The sequence below is a fragment of the Oncorhynchus kisutch genome, linkage group LG3, assembly GCF_002021735.2.
Source record: "Oncorhynchus kisutch isolate 150728-3 linkage group LG3, Okis_V2, whole genome shotgun sequence".
NCBI lineage: Eukaryota > Metazoa > Chordata > Actinopteri > Salmoniformes > Salmonidae > Oncorhynchus > Oncorhynchus kisutch.
This window is the reverse complement of record NC_034176.2, coordinates 56,252,800-56,273,852: the sequence shown is the minus strand read 5'-3', so window position 1 is coordinate 56,273,852 and position 21,053 is coordinate 56,252,800. Positions and strand designations below refer to the sequence as shown.

At 42.3% G+C, this 21,053-nt stretch overlaps 1 protein-coding gene across 1 annotated transcript in view; it reads left to right on the top strand.

The window, feature by feature from the left end:
* The first annotated feature begins 1,970 nt into the window (after positions 1-1,970).
* The window catches only part of LOC109872761 (cyclic AMP-responsive element-binding protein 3-like protein 1), a 30,282-nt gene continuing 11,199 nt past the window's right edge, over positions 1,971-21,053 (top strand). The window contains exons 1-3 of the mRNA XM_020464079.2: positions 1,971-2,344; positions 18,214-18,418; positions 20,760-20,926. Of these exons, the coding sequence (XP_020319668.1) occupies positions 2,243-2,344; positions 18,214-18,418; positions 20,760-20,926 (474 nt within the window). The 5' untranslated portion in view covers positions 1,971-2,242. The remainder of the gene's footprint in view (positions 2,345-18,213; positions 18,419-20,759; positions 20,927-21,053) is intronic.

The window sequence follows — 21,053 nt, the reverse complement described above, 5'->3', positions numbered from 1 at the left end:
CTCGCAAGCAAAGTCAGCCTCTGAATGTCAAAGAAACAAAACAATGATATCCCCATATGCATCAGTGTCACCACGTTGCCAGGTATTTTACAGCTTGTTTCTAGCATAAGCATTGCGGACCAAGGCACTGTTATAGATCATTGAATATAATCGGATCCGTTTCATTTTCTTCCAAATGTTCTTAAATCTTTAACTGTCATTTTCTCGAATAAAAGGTATGACTATTAATCCTCCTGAGTGGCGCAGCGGTCTAAGGCAATGCATCACAGTTTTGCTGCGTCACTACAGCCTGGGGTTTGATCCCAACCGGCTGTGACCTAGAGTCCCATGGGGCAGCGCACAATTGGCCCAGCGTCGGGAGGGTTTGACTGGCGAAGGGGAGGGGGCTTTACTTGACTCATTGCACTCTAGCAACTCCTTGTAGCGGGGCGGGCGCCTGCAGGCTGACTTCAGTTGAACAGTGTTTTCCTCCGACACATTGGTGCAGCTGGTTAAGCGAGCGGGTGTTAAGAAGCGCGGTTTAGTGGGTCATGTTTCGGAGGGTGCATGACTTGACCTTCAACTCTCCCGAGCCCGTTGGGGAGTTGCAGCAAGGAGACAAGATCATAATCATGAAATTGGGGACAAAAACATTGGTAAAAATTAAAATGAAGGCTTATGGCATGCCATCTCATACCCCTTCAATTCAAGTCTTGGTTTTAACTTAACAGCCCTTCACTGACATCGAGGTAGGCTATTTAAAGAGTGCATGGTGGGTGGAGGAATTGACCAACAATTCTATGGCTATAGCCTAATTTTGGCCATAGCCTAATTTTGTCTCTCAAACAGGTAGGCCTACCTGATTTCTTAAATAGGAAGAAATTGTTAGTTCACACCTGTTGTTAGTAGTCTAATTAAGTGAGGATGGTTTAAATGAATTATACCTACTCAAATGTATCTACTTTCAGCCCCATGAGTTGTCCATTTCCAATTGATTTTTTTTCAGCACCACAATGTAAGTTACTCGAATCTGGCTTATTGTGGGGTCAATAACTCTGATAAATACATCTCGAGAGAAACATATCGTTTTTAATAAATTAATTATAGTAGTAGTAATCTATCAAAGTTGACCTCCGGTCTTCCTCATCTTCGCGTTCTCCTCAAACTGAACAGAACATAGACTATTGGCCAGTCCGTGCAAAATAGTTTTTGGGACTAGGCCTAATCAAAAAAAAAATTCCTCCAGGTAATCATTCTGTAAATATCGATCTGTCCTTTTTTTTTATCCAGCAGCCCATCCCATGCTGACTTTCCTCTGAAGCTAAGTAGGGTTGGTCCTTGTTGGTCTCTGGATTGGATGGGAGACCAGATGCTGCTGGAAGTGGTGTTGGGGGGTCAGTAGAAGGAACTCTTTCCTCTGGTCTAAAAAAATATATAAAAATTCCCAGGGCAGTGATTGGGGACATTTCCCTGTGTAGGGAGCTGTTTTTCAGATGGGATGTTAAACAGGTGTCCTGACTATCTGTAGTCACTAAATATCCCATGGCACTTATTGTAAGAGTAGGTGGTCAACCCTGGTGTCCTGGCTAAATTCCCAATCTGGCCCTCATACCTTCATGGTCACCTAATCATCCCCAGCTTCCAATTGGCTCATTCATCCCCCTGTAACTATTCCCCAGGTCATTGCTCTAAATGAGAATGTGTTCTCAGTCAACGTATCTGATTTTTTTTACATGTTGGGGTCATTATTGTCATACATGTGTTATAACTGCTAATGCTGTGAGATGACCTTCACAGAGATACACCTGAAGTTTTTTTAATTGGAGATTTGCACTTTCTACATGCCACTCTACATGCTATGAGAAGAGTCAGATAATACACAGGCTACTGCTTCTTTAAAAAAAGAAGAAAAAAAAGAGGCGGTGATGAGTGCAGAGAAAGTGGGATGGTACCATCATGAATATTAATCAAGTAATTTGTTCCTTAGAGACAGAGCGCAGCTGGATGTCACTGATTTGATTGAACTAGAGGACACCTCGCATCATAACAACTCATATAAAATCTAAAATCATATCTTAATAAGCACAACAACCTATTGAGTCGCGGGATGCATAAAAAAATTATAGTTGTATAAGAGACAGCTCAGAACATAGTAGCCTAAAACAGCTGTTGTCATCGGTTTTTAACATTTTTCACTATTTACCTTCTATTGCTTTTGTGAAAATATATTTTATCATAGAGTTTAATTATAGTAATTGCACTTATGGACACCATTCTGGACAATTTCGCCCCGGATAAACTTTTCCCCAGTGCCAACCTGTTGGACCTTGAGGATTTGAATGAAGGGGATTTTCTCAACAATGTGGTAGGTGCAGATGTTATTTTTTCTATTCTACATATTATCAACACTAATCTTTACGCACATAATGATTGACAAGCTGTAATGCAGCATAAATCGTGTGTCGCTGTTATTCCCAATATTTTTTAAAATATATTATTCGGCTTGCATGCCCATAGCCTATGCAATTAATGCTTCAATGTCTACAGTGTCAGCAGTGTTCTTCTGTCTCGACTGTGATAGATGTGTTAATTACGCTGTAATAAACTGATTTATGGATGAATTAAGCTGTGAGACTACACTGCAAATATCCAATTCGCGTCAGAGAAAGTTGCTGGGTTCGTCACATGCGTGTCAGCAACGATTACGAAGGATAAACAGCCGGCATGTAGACTATTGCTGTTTTATTTGCTCAGCTGTGTAATTCAGCAAATTCTCTTTCCCAATCGTGCCGGACCTAAAGTGGGCGTGTTAGCTGGAGTTGATCCTGCTCATGCATCCGGCTTCAGTGCGTTTGTAAAGACTGTTGTGACGTATGTGAAAACTATCACACTTTTATGATGGCCCTCAATAAATGACTCTGATCGAATTTGAGATTATTTTTTTAATTTTTGCATTTTTAAATTTCACCTTTATTTAACCAGGTAGGCTAGTTGAGAACAAGTTCTCATTTGCAACTGCTACCTGGCCAAGATAAAGCAAAGCAGTGTGACAGAGACAACACAGAGTTACACATGGAGTAAACAATAAACAAGCCAATAACACAATAAACAAGTAAATGACACAGTAGAAAAAAGGAAGTCTATATACAGTGTGTGCAAAAGGCATGAGGAGGTAGGCAATAAATAGGCCATAGGAGCGAATAATTACAATTTAGCAGATTAACACTGGAGTGATAAATGAGCAGATGATGATGTGCAAGTAGAGATAATGGTGTGCAAAAGAGCAGAAAAGTAAATAAAATAAAAACAATATGGGGATGAGGTTGCGTGGGCTATTTACAGATGGACAATGTACAGCTGCAGCGATCGGTTAGCTGCTCAGATAGTTGATGTTTAAAGTTGGTGAGGGAAATAAAAGTTTCCAACTTCAGTGATTTTTGCATTTAGTTCCAGTCACTGGCAGCAGAGAACTGGAAGGAAAGGCGGCCAAATGAGGTGTTGGCTTTGGGGATGATCAGTGAGATATACCTGCTGGAACGTGTTGTTATCATGACCAGTGAACTGAGATAAGGCGGAGCTTTACCTAGCATAGACTTATAAATGACCTGGAGCCAGTGGGTCTGGCGACGAATATGTAGCGAGGGCCAGCCGACTAGAGCATACAGGTCGCAGTGGTGGGTGGTATAAGGTGATTTGGTAACAAAACGGATGGCACTGTGACTGCATCCAGTTTGCTGAGTAGAGTATTGGAAGCTATTTTGTAGATGACATCGCCGAAGTCGAGGATCGGTAGGATAGTCAGTTTTACTAGGGTAAGATTGGCGGCGTGAGTGAAGGAGGCTTTGTTGCGAAATAGAAAGCCGATTCTATAGTTGATTTTGGATTGGAGATGTTTAATATGAGTCTGGAAGGAGAGTTTACAGTCTAGCCAGACACCTAGGTATTTATAGTTGTCCACATATTCTAGGTCGGAACTGTCCAGGGTGGTGATGCTAGTCGGGCAGGCGGGTGCGGGCAGCGAACGGCTGAAAAGCATGCATTTGGTTTTACTAGCGTTCAAGAGCAGTTGGAGGCCACGGAAGGAGTGTTGTATGACATTGACGCTCATTTGGAGGTTAGTTAGCACAGTGTCCAAGGAAGGGCCAGAAGTATACAGAATGGTGTCGTCTGCGTAGAGGTGGATCAGGGAATCGCCCGCAGCAAGAGCGACATCATTGATATATACAGAGAAAAGAGTCGGCCTGAGAATTGAACCCTGTGGTACCCCCATAGAGACTGCAAGAGGTCCGGACAACATGCCCTCGATTTAACACACTGAACTCTGTCTGCAAAGTAGTTGGTGAACCAGACGAGGCAGTCGTTAGAAAAACCAAGGCTATTGAGTCTGCCGATAAGAATATATTCCTCATTTGGTCATGGGTGCACCTCAGCCACGCTCAAGGTCCTAAACGATATCTTAACCGCCATCGATAAGAAACATTACTGTGCAGCCGTATTCATTGATCTGGCCAAGGCTTTCGACTCTGTCAATCACCATATCCTCATCGGCAGACTCGACAGCCTTGGTTTCTCAAATGATTGCCTCGCCTGGTTCACCAACTACTTCTCTGATAGAGTTCAGTGTGTCAAATCGGAGGGTCTGCTGTCCGGACCTCTGGCAGTCTCTATGGGGGTGCCACAGGGTTCAATTCTTGGACCGACTCTCTTCTCTGTATACATCAATGAGGTCGCTCTTGCTGCTGGTGAGTCCCTGATCCACCTCTACGCAGACGACACCATTCTGTATACTTCCGGCCCTTCTTTGGACACTGTGTTAACAACCCTCCAGGCAAGCTTCAATGCCATACAACTCTCCTTCCGTGGCCTCCAATTGCTCTTAAATACAAGTAAAACTAAATGCATGCTCTTCAACCGATCGCTACCTGCACCTACCCGCCTGTCCAACATCACTACTCTGGACGGCTCTGACTTAGAATACGTGGACAACTACAAATACTTAGGTGTCTGGTTAGACTGTAAACTCTCCTTCCAGACCCATATCAAACATCTCCAATCCAAAGTTAAATCTAGAATTGGCTTCCTATTTCGCAACAAAGCATCCTTCACTCATGCTGCCAAACATACCCTTGTAAAACTGACCATCCTACCAATCCTCGACTTTGGCGATGTCATTTACAAAATAGCCTCCAATACCCTACTCAACAAATTGGATGCAGTCTATCACAGTGCAATCCGTTTTATCACCAAAGCCCCATATACTACCCACCATTGCGACCTGTACGCTCTCGTTGGCTGGCCCTCGCTTCATACTCGTCGCCAAACCCACTGGCTCCATGTCATCTACAAGACCCTGCTAGGTAAAGTCCCCCCTTATCTCAGCTCGCTGGTCACCATAGCATCTCCCACCTGTAGCACACGCTCCAGCAGGTATATCTCTCTAGTCACCCCCAAAACCAATTCTTTCTTTGGCCGCCTCTCCTTCCAGTTCTCTGCTGCCAATGACTGGAACGAACTACAAAAATCTCTGAAACTTCAAACACTTATCTCCCTCACTAGCTTTAAGCACCAACTGTCAGAGCAGCTCACAGATTACTGCACCTGTACATAGCCCACCTATAATTTAGCCCAAACAACTACCTCTTTCCCAACTGTATTTAATTTTAATTAATTAATTTATTTTGCTCCTTTGCACCCCATTATTTTTTTATTTCTACTTTGCACATTCTTACATTGCAAAACTACCATTCCAGTATTTTACTTGCTATATTGTATTTACTTTGCCATCAAGGCCTTTTTTGCCTTTACCTCCCTTCTCACCTCATTTGCTCACATTGTATATAGACTTGTTTATACTGCATTATTGACTGTATGTTTGTTTTTACTCCATGTGTAACTCTGTGTCGTTTTATCTGTCGAACTGCTTTGCTTTATCTTGGCCAGGTCGCAATTGTAAATGAGAACTTGTTCTCAACTTGCCTACCTGGTTAAATAAAGGTAAAATAAAAAAATAAAAAATTTATTAGTTAAGTTAAATATTCAGCACATTTCACACAGGGATCAAGAGTAAATGTAACTGGAAAATGTCAAACTGTACCAAGACTAACAACCCCACCACAAAGAGATGGAGTACATCATTGTTACTAGGTGGTAGAAAACTGGACCAACCAATGGGCTATTGGAGAAATGGTGAGCAATTTGGAAAGGATCCCATTAGGCTTTGAATGTTCCATGATTACTCATTCTTCTGAGGAGAGAGTGGTATTGGTTTGTATCTTTAACTACTCCCCAATGGGTCAACATTTAATCTAATCCAAACACCTATTGGACATAAAGAAGTGTGACTGGAAATGCTTCACACAGATGAATGGGAAATCATGTGACATAATGGCATTCACACTGAATCAGCACATCAGCTCAGCTAGTCATGCGCTTGGTACACTTGAGGATGAGGGTGTTGTCAATGGGGATTTGACAGACTTATAATAGACCCAGATGTCCCTCCACATTCTCCCAGCTGTGAGGGTATGTATCAAGCCTGGCCCCTGGCCCTCAATGGCTTGATTGTGGTTGGAGGATTTCTAGGGGACAGCGACAGGGAGGAGAGGACCAGTCTGTCTTTAGTGTGAATACGTTCAGATTCTAGCAACTGACTGCCGTCTCAGTGCTGTGTGAGAGTGAATGGGGGCCTGTGTGTGTGCTGCGTGCACCCCTCACCGGTCTGCCACTGCTTCCCCCTGCACAGCCCTCTGTTGAAGCCCCTCTGTAGGCCCGAAGTGATGAGGCTCAGGCCGGGGCCTCTTCAAGTGAAAGAACCCTTTTATGCCTTTAAAAATTACAGCAAAATTACACACTGACAGCCTTGGAGGAAGGGTGGGGGGAGGCAAGTAATAGGTGGTGTTTGTTTTACCAACTATTATGGAGGTTTAAATATAGGTGGGTCATTTAAGGGTTTCAACTGTTTAGGTTTCTGTGTGCTACTTTTATATTTATAGCTTGGAGTTAGAATTTCAATGGCTGTCTTGGAGTTTTCGTATGCTGCTTTTGATGTCTCTCTTGCCAAGCACTTACCCTACATTTTAGGTAATTGCATGGGTGGGTAAATCAGATAAGCTGCAGGCTATTGTGTAGCTTTTAAGATCAGAGTGTGACCACATTAACTAGGATGCCCATGGGTGGAGATTTGCATATTCTCATGATGCGACTTTTAGAAATGTGTCAGAGGGTGTTCATTCCTTTTACATGGATTACAGCCTGCAATGAATTCACAGGTTATCTTCATATTTGGCTGGTCTGTTTAATCCCACTTTATTTGAATGATAAGAGAAATTCCTATCGGCTAAAAGGTCAGTAGCATACTGTAGTTGACTGCAGAAGTTAAATATTCACTTATATGGATGCACAGAATAGAACGGCACCTGCAAGTGCTGCACTGCAAGCGTGTGTCTGTGTGTCTGTGTGGAAGAGGGGGGATCCCAGCTGGCAGGTGACTGGCCGACACGCCCGCGTCTCACACAAGCCAGCAGCTAGTTCTGCTCATAGGTGATGGAGCGTGACTGGGCATGCCATAAAACTCCAGCAAGTCGAGGCCTTGCAGTCGAGACACACTAATGTAGAGTGGGGGTGGAAAGGAGTTTTTGGCAGAGGGAGGAGGTAAAGGGATCAGCTAGCTGCATTCCTTCTCACTAGGTTCCTACAGGGACTCATTGCGCTGAGCTTTCTACTGCTGTTTTTGGAGCCAGTCCATCATGGATGGCTATGACAAAGTTATGTAATATTTTGAAAATGCATGTATGCATGCAAAAGAAACCAGTCTACCAAAATGGCAGGCCACTGGCTCTAGTTCTTCACAATCATTGACACTTTCTGCTACATGTGTTCTCCGCTAAGGAGCGTAAACCCCTGCTACAGACTTCCACTTTCAAGTGGTCAATAAGGTGATTCTACTCTATAACTTGATCAGGTGTGAGGTGAGGTAGTTTGATTGATACCCTCTGCTATCAATCAAGCATTGAATGAATTCAGACTAAATGCTAATATATAATAGTGTATCAGTCAGTGATTAGTTTTATTGCAGCCTAAGTTGCTTAAATCAAGAGGACATTGAATTTCCTGAGTGGCCTAGTTACAGTTTTGACTTAAATCGGCTTAAAATCTATGGCAAGACTTGAAAATGGCTGTCTAGCAATGATCAACAACCAAATTGACAGAGCTTGAAAGAAAAATATAAGATTAATGGGCACATATTGTACAATCCAAGTTTGCAAAGCTCTTAGAGACTTACCCAGAAAGACACAGCTGTAATCTCTGCCAAATATGATTCCAACATGTATTGACTCAAAAAAATTGTGTGCACCTCATTGCCCCAAATATTCATGTTATGTATGATGTAGAGACCACTTAAAACAACAATACTTATCTAATCAAAATATATTAATATTTTATTTTCTATGAAAACAATTTTTGGGGGAATTTTTCTTCCACTTTGACATTGCAGAGACATTGTGTAGATCTTTGACAAAAAAAAGACAATTAAATCCATTTGAATCCCATTTTGAAAAAATCTAAGGGTATGAATACTTTTTGAAGGCACTGTACTGTATATACCAGGGCTGTCCAACCCTCTTTTTGGAGAACTACCATCCTATGGCTTTTCAGTCCAACCCTAATTTAACACACCTGATTCTACTAATTAACTGCTCAACAAGACCTTAACTAGTTGAATCAGAACTGCTAAATTAGGGTTGGACTGAATACCTACAGGACAGTAGATCTCCAGGAAGAGGGTTGGGCAGCCCTGGTATATACTGATTAGAGGTCGACCGATTAATCGGAATGGCCGATTTAATTGTGGCCGATTTCAAGTTTTCATAACAATCGGAAATCTGTATTTTTGGACACCGATTTGGCCGATTTAAAAAAAAACATAAAAAAAAAACATTTTTACACTTTTATTTAATCTTTATTTAACTAGGCAAGTCAGTTAAGAACACATTCTTATTTTCAATGACGGCCTAGGAATAGTGGGTTAACTGACTTGTTCAGGGGCAAAACAACATTTTTACCTTGTCAGCTCGGGGATTCAATCTTGCAACCTTACAGTTAACTAGTCCAATGCTCTAACCACCTGATTACATTGCACTCCACGAGGAGCCTGCCTGTTATGCCAATGCAATAGAAGCCAAGGTAAGTTGCTAGCTAGCATTAAACTTATCTTATAAAAAACAATCAATCAATCATAATCACTAGTTATAACTACACATGGTTGATGATATTACTAGTTTATCTAACGTGTCCTGCGTTGCATATAATCGATGCGGTGCGTATCGTTGCTCCAATGTATACCTAACCATAAACATCAATGCCTTTCTTAAAATCAATACACAGAAGTATATATTTTTAAACCTGCATATTTAGCTAGAAGAAATCCAGGTTAGCAGGCAATATTAACCAGGTGAAATTGTGTCACTTCTCTTGCATTCATTGCATGCAGAGTCAGGGTATATGCAACAGTTTGGGATGCCTAATTTGCTAGAATTTTACGTAATTATGACATAACATTGAAGGCTGTGCAATGTTACAGGAATATTTAGACTTATGGATGCCACCCGGTAGATAAAATACGGAACGGTTACGTATTTCACTGAAAGAATAAACGTCTTGTTTTTGAGATGATAGTTTCCGGATTCGACCATATTAATGACCTAAGGCTCGTATTTCTGTGTGTTATTATGTTATAACTAAGTTTATGATTTGATATAGCAGTCTGACTGAGCGGTGGTAGGCACCAGCATGCTCGTAAGCATTCATTCAAACAGCACTTTTGTGCGTTTTGCCAGCAGCTCTGCTGTTTATGACTGTTTATGACTGTTTATGACTCCCGAGATTAGGCTGGTGTAACCGCTGTGAAATGGCTAGCTAGTTAGTGGGGTGCGTGCTAATAGCGTTTCAAACGTCACTCGCTCTGAGACTTGGAGTAGTTGTTCCCCTTGCTCTGTAAGGGCCGCGGCTTTTGTGGAGCGATGGGTAACGTTGCTTCGAGGGTGGCTGCTGTCGATGTGTTCCTGGTTCGAGCCCAGGTAGGGGCGAGGAAAGGGACGGAAGCTATACTGTTACAATGGCAATACTAAAGTGACTATAAGAACATCCAATAGTCAAAGGTTAATGAAATACAAATGGCATAGAGAGAAATAGCATAAAAACTACAACCTAAAACTTCTTACCTGGGAATATTGAAGACTCATGTTAAAAGGAACCACCAGCTTTCATATGTTCTCATGTTCTGAGCAAGGATCTTAAACGTTAGCTTTTCTTACTTTGTTTTTGCATTATTTAAACCAAATTGAACATGTTTAATTATTTATGTGAGGCTAAATTGATTTTATTGATGTATTATATTAAGTTAAAATAAGTGTTCATTCAGTATTGTTGTAATTGTCATTATTACAAATACATTAAAAAATTCGGCTGAATAACCGGTATCGGATTTATTTGGTCCTCCAATAATCGGTATCGGTATTGGCGCTGAAAAATCATAATCGGTCGACCTCTAATACTGATGTGTGTTTGTCATGGAAGGATCAATAAAGAGATACGTGACAAACTAAGATGTCATGAGAAAGATTAATAAGCATTAAAAGGTGCTAGCGAGTATCAGCCCTTCAACTTTGTCTCTGAGGTGAATATCAAAGGCGTGGTGGTGCCTTTCAGTCAAGTGCGGAGCACACACCCTGGAAATAAGCTCTAACATGTGGTAGTTGCAGGCTGTGATCAATTTAGAAAGCATGTACTGTCAAACCAGTTAGTGTTTTATCTTTGGTGATGGTGCGTGTCTCTTATATTGTCCTCACTGAATTGTTAAAAATGCCGGTCATTCTTGTTTTTTTTTTAAATCGTGCCCATGTCTATTGCTCTTAGAAGAAAAAAAATCTGTACTCCCATGAAAATGTGAATTATAGAACATCTTAGAACTATAAATGATGTGGTTTCTATCAATATTCATTTGAAATAGATTACATAATAGAGCCTCCAGCTATATTATGGACCTTTCCGAAATAGTATATTGATTTAGACATCTGAGTAATAGGAGCGTCCACAAATTTTGAACTGGACCAAGTTCTGGTGAGCCTATAGCCTATTTTCAGGGCAGTTCTCATGTACTTTATCTTATATCGACATGAGTATTTCCTTCACCCATTTCCTTCTCATCACATCCTTGAAGGTATCAATTTGTTTATCATCTTGTAATAAGAGGATAATGCCCATTGTAGTTGAAGTAACCCACCCATCCTCCAAGCTTAAAAAGAGTCATATATCTGCAGCATTGTACCAATCTGTTGCAGGTTATTTTCACACTGGTATGACATTTTAGGTCACCTTATAAATGTTATCCTTGTGGTTTCCGACTAACCGAAATGGTACTAAATGGAGCTGTGAGTTGTTTGGCTTATTGAGTAGATAGGTATAATTAATCTATTTTATTTTGTATGAAAGGCTGGTGGGCAGTTTTCTCAGTCTGTAAATCAGTCCTCTGTTGAAGTCTCTGGCAACCAGCTCTGTAAATGAAACAGCAGAACAGAAGAAGCCAGACTTAATCTGGAACACATTGTTAGGATGGAGCTTTCAGGGATAGATTTCAGGGAGAGGCTTTCAGGAGACATAGCAGGGACAGTTCTAGGCAAGTCTTTTTGTCATATCCACCTACACATCTCTATTGGAGCAGTAGGACTGGCTATACCTGTCAGACAAAACCTGTCTGAAGATCCACTTTCCATATAAGCAACCAAATGAATTCAATTAGTGATGTGTAGACCTTACCGTAAAATACTTACTTTACAATCCCTTAGCAAACAGTGCAGTTCAAGAAATTAAGAAAATATTTACAAAATAAACAAAAGAAAAAGTAATAAAAAGTAACACAATAAAATAACAATAACGAGGCTATATACAAGGGGAACTGTTACTGAGTCAATGTGCGGGGATACAGGTTAGTTACAGGTTAGTCACAATGTGACAGGTTAGTCACAATGTTCGGGGATACAGGTTAGTCACAGGTTAGTCACCTTTGAATGACTGTCATACTGATATGAATTGGATTGAAATATAACAGTTGGATTCCTGTTCCCTGACCCATTTCAACCACAGTTCATTCATACCTTGCCTCGCTGGTTCTCCCAGACCGAGTCAACATTGTAGACTGGTGTTAACCTTTGCTGGAACAAGGCTGTAAATTCTTTCAAAGCTTCCAATGGTGGGGATCCTTCCCCTTTTTTCAATTTTCTCCTAAAATTACATACCCAAATCTAACTGCCTGTAGTTCAGGTCCTGAAGCAAGGATATGCACATTTTTGGTACCATTTGAAAGGAAACACTTTGAAGGTTGTGGAAATGTGAAAGTAATGTAGGAGAATATAACACAATAGATCTGGTAAAAGATAATATAAAGAAAAAATAACCGTTATTTTGTATTTTTTTGTAACATCATCTTTGAAACGCAAGAGAAAGGCCATAATGTATTATTCCAGCCCAGGTGCAATTTAGATTGTGGCCACTAGATGGCAGCAGTGTAAGCGCAAAGTTTTAGACTGATCCAATGAACCATTGCATTTCTGTTCCAGATTTTGTATCAAGGCTGCCCAAATGTCCCTTTTCATGTTCAGAATTGTGCACTCTCCTCAAACAATAGCATGGTATTCTTTCACTGTAATAGCTACTGTAAATTGGACAGTGCAGTGAGATTAACAAGAATTTAAGATTTATGCCAATATCAGATATGTCTATGTCCTGGGAAATGTTCTTGTTACTTACAACCTCATGCTAATCGCATTAGCTTACATTAGCTCAACCGTCCCGTGGATAGGACACCGATCCCAAATATGTTTTTTTAAGAAGATAGTACTTGAAGGTTAGACTAGTCAATTAAGTGTACTAAGGTCCATTATTAGTCTCAGGAAGTGCAACTGGCTGTGAGAAATTGTCATTGTCTTGAGTGGGAGTCAATGGGAAAAGCAGCAACTAAATTACAGACTGCAGGACCAAGCTGAGCACAGGAAATTGGGGACAAACAGTCAGAGAGGGAATGGTTGGGACTGTGAGGTTGCAAGCTGAAGATAATATTGCGAAGTGATTAAAGTGACTTGAGTTTTGCAGTCCATTTGGTTGGCCACAGATGCCACAGCAAAGTAGAACTCCAGACTCTCAGGACCCTGGAGCTTCAGTGAGAAGGTGATCCCCCCTCAACAATAATATTTTCTGGGCTTCCTCTAATCTATCACAGACTCTAAATGGATCCAAACAATCCCTTAAAGGTCAGGAAACCAGTCAGAGTGTGACACAGAAGCCTGTCTCTAGTGGTTGTGGTTTTCAAACCTCTCTGCTTGCTAAAGAAAGCATCTGCACTGGAATGAAGAAACCAGGCCTTTCCACTCAGGGAACGTGGGGGATGGGAGCTCATAGGTCTACTCTATACTTTAGGGTGCTCCCTCGCTGCTCATGCAGAGGGAAATTCAGGCCATGGGACTTCTGACTGCTGCCTCAACACTAGATGAATAAATGAAATGTTGGACTCAGTGAGGAGCAGGAGTCAGTGAGTGTCAAGTCTGGTTGATTTGAGAGCTTTGGAAATACCAGTGATTACACGCGTAATACAGTATGTCAAGCAGTATGTAAATTGTGTCTATTACACATATGTTGTTTCGTTGGAGATCGTTGTAATTCTGATTTTAAACGGAAGTGCTACTTCCAAATGTCTTCCTCAAACAGCAGGTAGTAGGTGAGAATCAGGGGACACATTCAAAACCTCCCTGTACCTTTATCCTAAGGGCTTCAGGTGTGTACACTTTAGCATTATGCACATCAATTGTAAGTCGTTAAAAGCATCAGACGCAAATCAGGCTCATCTTGCAGCATCTGGTCCAATTTGGGAGCCAGCGGCAATGTGACAAGCGAAGACATGTGACCAGGCCCTTAAAGTTGCAGATGTGAACATTTGGATGCAGCAGTCTCAAGTCCTAATGTTTGCACGCAACTTAAGAGGTTTTCAATGGGAGGTCAGATTAGGTCAAGCTGTCAAAACTTTACGGATCACAGCTGATTTGAACGCGCACGCTTTTCGCTTGTAATTTCCTCCTCGCTTGTCCTAATGTAGCGCGTGTCCTCTAGATAGTCTTCCTGTATGTCGAACATAACATAGTCCAGATCATAACAGTCATATTGTGCTCATCTTTTCTGTTGATTTTCAGTTTTTTTAACTGCATCCTTAAGCACAATTCTTCAAATAATAATTCTTCTTATAAGAACAAACTGTATTAACTGCTGCTTCGATTCTTCATCTTCTCACAGCAACAAGGGCAAATCTCCACAGAGGGGCCAAAATTGAACTGCATAACAGCCATTCCTGCAGATCTGAGAGTCTAGCAGCTTTCTTGGCTTGGGTCCCCGGCCCAAACTTTTATTGGCCGATTTATTTTTCCTTTTACAAACGCACATTTACTCCTGCTGCTGAGCTTCTCCATGCGAACCTTGCACTCCAGTTTTCCTTCTGCAAGCGCCTGGCTAATTTGCATGCGTTGCTCTGATTGGTCACAGAGCTAACATAGTATTTGTATCACCACAAGCAATGCTGAGAAGCACATTGGTATTACTATGAGCTGCTTGACTTCAGTGCAGTGTTTACTATGTCTACTGCATAGACATTTATTTATGCTTTCTTTTCACCAAATGTGATACTGTGTGCCAGGAGAGAGTGCAATACTTGATATGATTATGCCTTGCTAGGAATACTAGCACCACTTCAATGACAAGAGGGTAGGCTTATAGGGCTTATTTAGTGTGTGGTAGAATGTCTAGATTGTTTCAGACAGATATGGTAACTTTCCACCCCTTCTGAACAAGCCAAACAAAACACTTTCCTTGTTTCCAATCACAGTTAGTACAATACTCCCAAGAAATCTGTACATTTATCCCTGTGCCTGTGGTTTCTAAAAATACAATATTTGGTTTCCAAATCCATAACTGCAGTGGCGCTAACATTTTTGGCATCTATTATCATAGTTGGCTTTAAAGGGCAAAGCGTTTAAACGGGCTGCTAGGTATCTGCACAGACAATGCTCTGGAGCCTGATTGCTCAGGCAGTGATGTAGAGTAGGGAGTCGAGTTGCTCTGGAACATTTTAACCTCTTCGGTTCCCTATAGCATAGTGGTCTATCTTTCTCTCTCTCAGCCACAGAGCGTTTTAATGAGAGGTCTTCCAGAAAGAGTAGCACCCAGCAGCCCTTCCCCCTCTATGGGGCTTCCTGTCTGTCCAGACCTGTACCAGCTGCCCCAGCTGGAGAGATGGGCCGGCGAGGGCTGAGGGAACATCTGGGGTAACAGAAAGGGTCTTTTCTCCACCCCAGACAGGGAAGATATGTTTCCCTCAAGTGTGTTTCTCTTCCCATCCCATTCTGACAGACCTCTGTAATTATTGTCTGCCATCATCACCACTAAAATGAAAGACGAGAGAAGAACTTGAGTGCCAAAACTATAATGAATTCTCATTACCTGTTTGCTGTTCAAAAAGCAAGCTTTCTCTGTCTCATTCTAAGCGGAGAATTAAAATATTTCCTCAGTCATTATGCATGCAAGTACAGTCCTGGTATGACTTGGTGTACTTCAAAGCCTGCTGTCTGGTGCTCTAGCCAAAACATAATTAGCAATCTAGAGAAAATGTCATATGAGGGGCAACTCCCAAAGAATCTGTGATCTTTTTGGCTTTCCGGCTTACATTTCTAGTGGGTTCATGTGCAAACAATCGTCATAGTAACTCCACCAAGAAAAAGTGTAATGTTATTTTTATTCCGTCCCAAGTATGACCCAAATTCAGTAATTGGGTCTCTTTAAAAGACTATTTAAGTGCCACAAGGGAGAAAAGGCCCCTCTGTCTGCCTCTGAAATTCTCCATCTCTACTTTTGAGGGATTGCATCATCATCACCATCACCATCACAGACTGAATTAGAGTAGAGAAACTCTACCACGGGAGCATGCGTTTAAATTATATTGTGTCGACTTTATTAAATAGTTTTCAATTTGTTTGTGTATTTGTTCGTTTTTAAACGGCTTGTTCATTTTCAAAGGAGCTGTCTCCCCAAACCAAATTTCTAATTTGTGTGGGAAATTCTGCCAGTGGCTACAGCCTGCTGCCTACAAAAACCAACCATTTATCTGTGTAATATACACATTGTGATTGTGTTTGTCTTTTCCAACCACCATAATGGCCACCTTCTTCTTGGCTTGGCAGTGAAACACATCACTCAGTTCAGTCTGGATTATCTCGGGCCGCAAGCACATCCGCCGCACACGGTGCACAACAGGAACCTCCTGCTGTAGATGAAAGGGTCTGGGTGGGACTGTTTATCCTGTTGCGCACTCAGCCATAGTCGTTAGTGTGCCTGCTGACGGCAATGGTGTTGCATCAAGTAAATAAGCCGGATCATCTAGTATTGCCAGTGTGCCTTTCTTTAAGCATACACTGCTCTCGAACCCACATCAGCTCTATTTAATGGTGTTTGATATCCGGTTAAGTTTTGTGTACATAGATAATGTAGGAGTAAACTAAGGAGAGTGAGTCTTTTATATACTCCCTTGCACGTTATCCATATCCTTATCATGAGAACATGACAAGTAGGGTGAATGTGTAGTACTGTTTGGAATTGATTCCAGCAAGATCATTTCATCTGTTAGGCCTAAATATTATCAGCAAATGTAGATATTTTGTCTGTCTAATGATACAGCCTTCTGTGGGAACACACAGATGGCCAGGGCTTGATCTGTGTTGGTTTTCCTGTCACAGAATTCACAATGTTTAGGCGTGTGAGAGGCCCAGCAGGTAGTGAAATGGGGATGTCTTTGGTGCTGTGGCACGGCGTACACTGTGTTTTGTTTGACAGCTGTGCAGCTCTCATGCCTGGGTTACAGGTCACACCTAAGACACTCCCCTCTACAGCAAACAAACTGCCCCACAGGTCGCTGTACTGTGAATAGTTGCGCGTGTCTCATACTTGTAAAGGTATACAACTATGGGGAGGCAGGGTAGCCTAGTGGTTTGAGCGTTGGACTAGTAACCGGAAGGTTGCAAGTTCAAATCCCCGAGCTGACAAGGTACAAATCTGTCGTTCTGCCCCTGAAACAGGCAGTTAACCCAGTGTTCCTAGGCCGTCATTGAAAATAAGAATTTGTTCTTAACTGACTAGGTAAAGTAAATAAAATAAAAAAAATACAACTTAGTGAGGGACATGGAAAAACTTTCACTTTGTGATGGTGGCTCTGGAATTCTCTTCCCTGTGATTACCTTCAAAAGCCATACCCAGAAGCAAGCATTTATGTGCAATTGATGTAACTAAAGGTGTAGATATGTTCAAATGAAACACAAATCTCCACAAGTGTTCTTATTTCCAGGATGATTCAACATCTCTCAACATGTCTGCGATAGTGATGTCCTTCAATGCAAATCATATAGCCGTTCGGGCTCTGGATTGACTAATACAGTCATTGTATTGACTCCACAGTGCCGCTGCCGTCTATGCGGTTTTCTATTATTTCTGATCTGTAATTAAATGCTTTTTCCCTCAACCAGATACTGGGCCTGAAATAATCTGTTACTGTTGTAACAATGCATTTTATAACAGCTCTAGCGATTATAAAATCCCTTGATTGTATTTCCCCTCTGCATATCACGGATGATATAAAGTCTTGAGAGCATAGCTGTTACACATCTGGGAAAACGAGTGGAGCCTGCTGGCCTGTTTTTAATTACAGCTAGTCATGTTGGTCATTGTGCCTGACATGTAATTAGTGGTATGTGTTGTTGGGATTCATTAGGCATAGCTGGTTTGAGAGGAGGTGGAGTGTAGAGAAAGTGAATGTGAACTGGTCTGTGATGTGGAATACAGGGGTTATCTAGAACACTACAGCCAGAGTACCAGACTGTGTCCCTAGGGATTTTAATAGAGCTGTTCTGATTTTGCACACCAGCAGTGACTCTGCTGTCTGCTAGCTAAACTAAAGTAGTGGAAAAACTGAAGCAGACACTGGTGCCCTAATGCATAGAACCCAAGGACTGCATGTGTGAAATGGTACGACTCATACTTCCAAGAGCAGGTCTACATTTGTATATTCTGGTATGGGATTCGATTGACATGATTTTCTGATTAAAGGCGGTCTGATGTGATGACTGTTTTGTTGGTGATTTTGTTTTGCAGCACTTCTCGGAGCAGATGGAGGACTTCTCCAACGAGCTGTTCAGCAGCTTCTTTGATGACCACCTCCTGGCCGACAGGAACCCACTGTTGGACATGGAGATGGACCCACCCAACCCTGACATCCAGCAAGAACACAGCTACTCCCTGAGCGGAGACTCGGCCCCCCAGAGCCCCTCCATGTCCATCAAAATGGATGAGGAAGCAGGTATGAAAAGCATTATTTTTGGTCCTTCTTCTTTGATCTTGTTCATCAGTAGGTTATCCTTCTCCCGGAAACCCACACACCTTATTATGGTGAAGCTAATTGGCAATTTATTGATGCTTTGACCAAAATGAACAAGAAGCAATACATCTACAGCACAATGCCTTGGCTAAATGTTACTTCAGGACAAAAACAAGAGCTCCTACCGACACGACTGCTAGGTGTACACTGTCTATAGTTTGATAGTAGTGTAAGTCCTACGTCACTAGAATAGCTGTATCAGATCTGTATCCGCGCTCTCCGCTCCTGCCCTATCTCCTGACGCTCCTGTGCCGCACAGAGAACCCATCCAAGGAGCCGAGCTCACATAGTACACTCCCAGCCAAGCCCTGCCCACCCTGGAGGAATCAAGGAAGCAAGTCAGGGAATTCCAGGCAGTCAGCCAACACACACACAAACACACACACATCATGTGGCTTCTGCAGCCCTTGCAATGACTCCAAGCTGCAAATGTTTCTCCTTTATTTCCCTTGTGCTTGGGGCCAGGGAAAAGAAGAGCCATAAGTTTTTAAAAAAGAAAGAAAGGGGGGGGGCAACCTATTCTGAGAGCCACGGACAACTGCCTTGGCTCTTAGAAACGGTTGCGTCACAAGGCTTAGGGTAGACTGAATGCCTAACATTGGACTAAACAGTGTGTTAAAAACCACAGTCTCACACGTGGAAATCACTGGCCCCAAAAAGTATACAGGGATCCCCAGTAAGGTGTATGGAACAATGGATGGAATCCACAAATGGATGGAATCTACTGAAATCGATTCATATGGGATGATTGGCCACACACATTCCTTTCACTGAATGCCAAGATGCACAGCACTACCATAGCAGTCAAGTTCACAAACTGTCGACAGAGCAGAGGCACCCAGAGAGCCCTGCTGCCAACGCAGATTTGATTCCCAATCCCCTTTGTCCCAATCACTGTAAAATGCCCATTTTTAAAGAGGTTGGCTGTTAAAAGGGGGTGTCTAGCTGCTTTACTGCTCTCCACCTAGGTGTAATGTGTGAAGATAAAACTGCCATCCCCTCTCATAGCCTGGCTAATGAGCTCCCAGGCCTTGCCCCAATCAACTCAGATGCTGAGTGAGGGGAGTCCGACTAACTGTACTGACCTGCCTGTAAACTTCAAAGGAAACCCCGATGCTTCCTCAAGGCCACAACACATGGCCTCATGGGTATGTGCAGGCTGTAGCTACTGTCCAGATACTGTCTAGATACTGTACATAAAATGACCTGGATGTGCTGTTGGTTTGCATTCATTATTTGTGATGGCATGCCAATTAGAGTTAGTGGTGTCCTTGGTCGCATTCATTCAGTGCATCCTGTTGCTTCCCCGATTGAATCTTCCCATAGAAAAGCCAAGGCCTTATCATAATATATTGCAAGCCATGACTTGTTGATGTAGAATCCCAGGGAAAGTTGTTACGACCGTAAAATAAGTATTTGCAATATTTCACTCATCTTTACAGTGCATTATTTATTGTGTTTGGCAAAGTATATATATAATCTATTCCTTGTGGACAATTTAGTATGCTGCCAAGGTTGCCAATACAGTAGACTTTTCTGAGTGGATTGAAGATTTTGACGCCACTTCGGGTTTCCCCCATGGGGTAAAGTCTGTGGACATAAAACCCCAGTGGGGGAGGGATTTACACCCTCACCGTAATCAGTCTCCCACTGCTCCCTTTCCCCTCCTCGCCATGGGAATCTCGTCCACACCCCAACCTGTCTTCTGTTAAGGAGCACAACTTGAAAGCTTGCTTACTACCTTTTTATAAGCCTCTGTAATGTTTTATCGATCCAATCATGGTGCCAGCAAACAAATGAGGGAAAAAAACAGGCTGCTAAACGAGGACCACTGGTTGTGTGTGCTTTTACTCCTGACTTTGAAACTGCAGGACGGCCCCTCTTCAGGAGAGGCTTTGTACTCACTGGCCTCTCACTGTTTGCCATCTTCACAGAGGTTATTAACGGAGGAGGAAACTCATTTCGGAGGCAGAAAGTCCTCAAAGTTGAAGCTATTGGCTTTCACAATCAGCTGCTTCGCGTTAGCCCTGGACCATAAAGAGGATCCATTCTGTAGATGTGCGTCACACCTGCTGCTTTAATGTACACTGATCTGTCACCCAATCCTGCTCACCTATAGTAGTATCCCAAGGTGTCCCTTTGAAATACACAGGGGGGCTTCTTGGTTTGATACTCTACTTCATGTAGAGTACTAGTTATGTAATGATATCCCTTGAGACATACAACTAATTAGTTTACCACGTCTTCTTTTTCTTCTCCCCAGAGTTTGAAGGAATGTGGTCTTTCAGCCAGGACCTGACGGCCATCCTGGTAAAGCAGGAGCCTGATCAACAGGCAGAGCCTTCCTCTACAGTCCCCTCCATGGGGAACTCATGCTTCCAGCCTCTCAACCTCGCCCCACCACCTCACAGGAGCTCATCGGGGGACACAGTAAGAAACTGCAGCCATGGAAACTATCACATAGAACTTATCCTGATCCATTACCAGGGAAAGCATTTTTCCTGCGTGTCAAGAGCTATGGAAGACTAAGCCTCTTTATAAGCCCTAGGGATCTCTC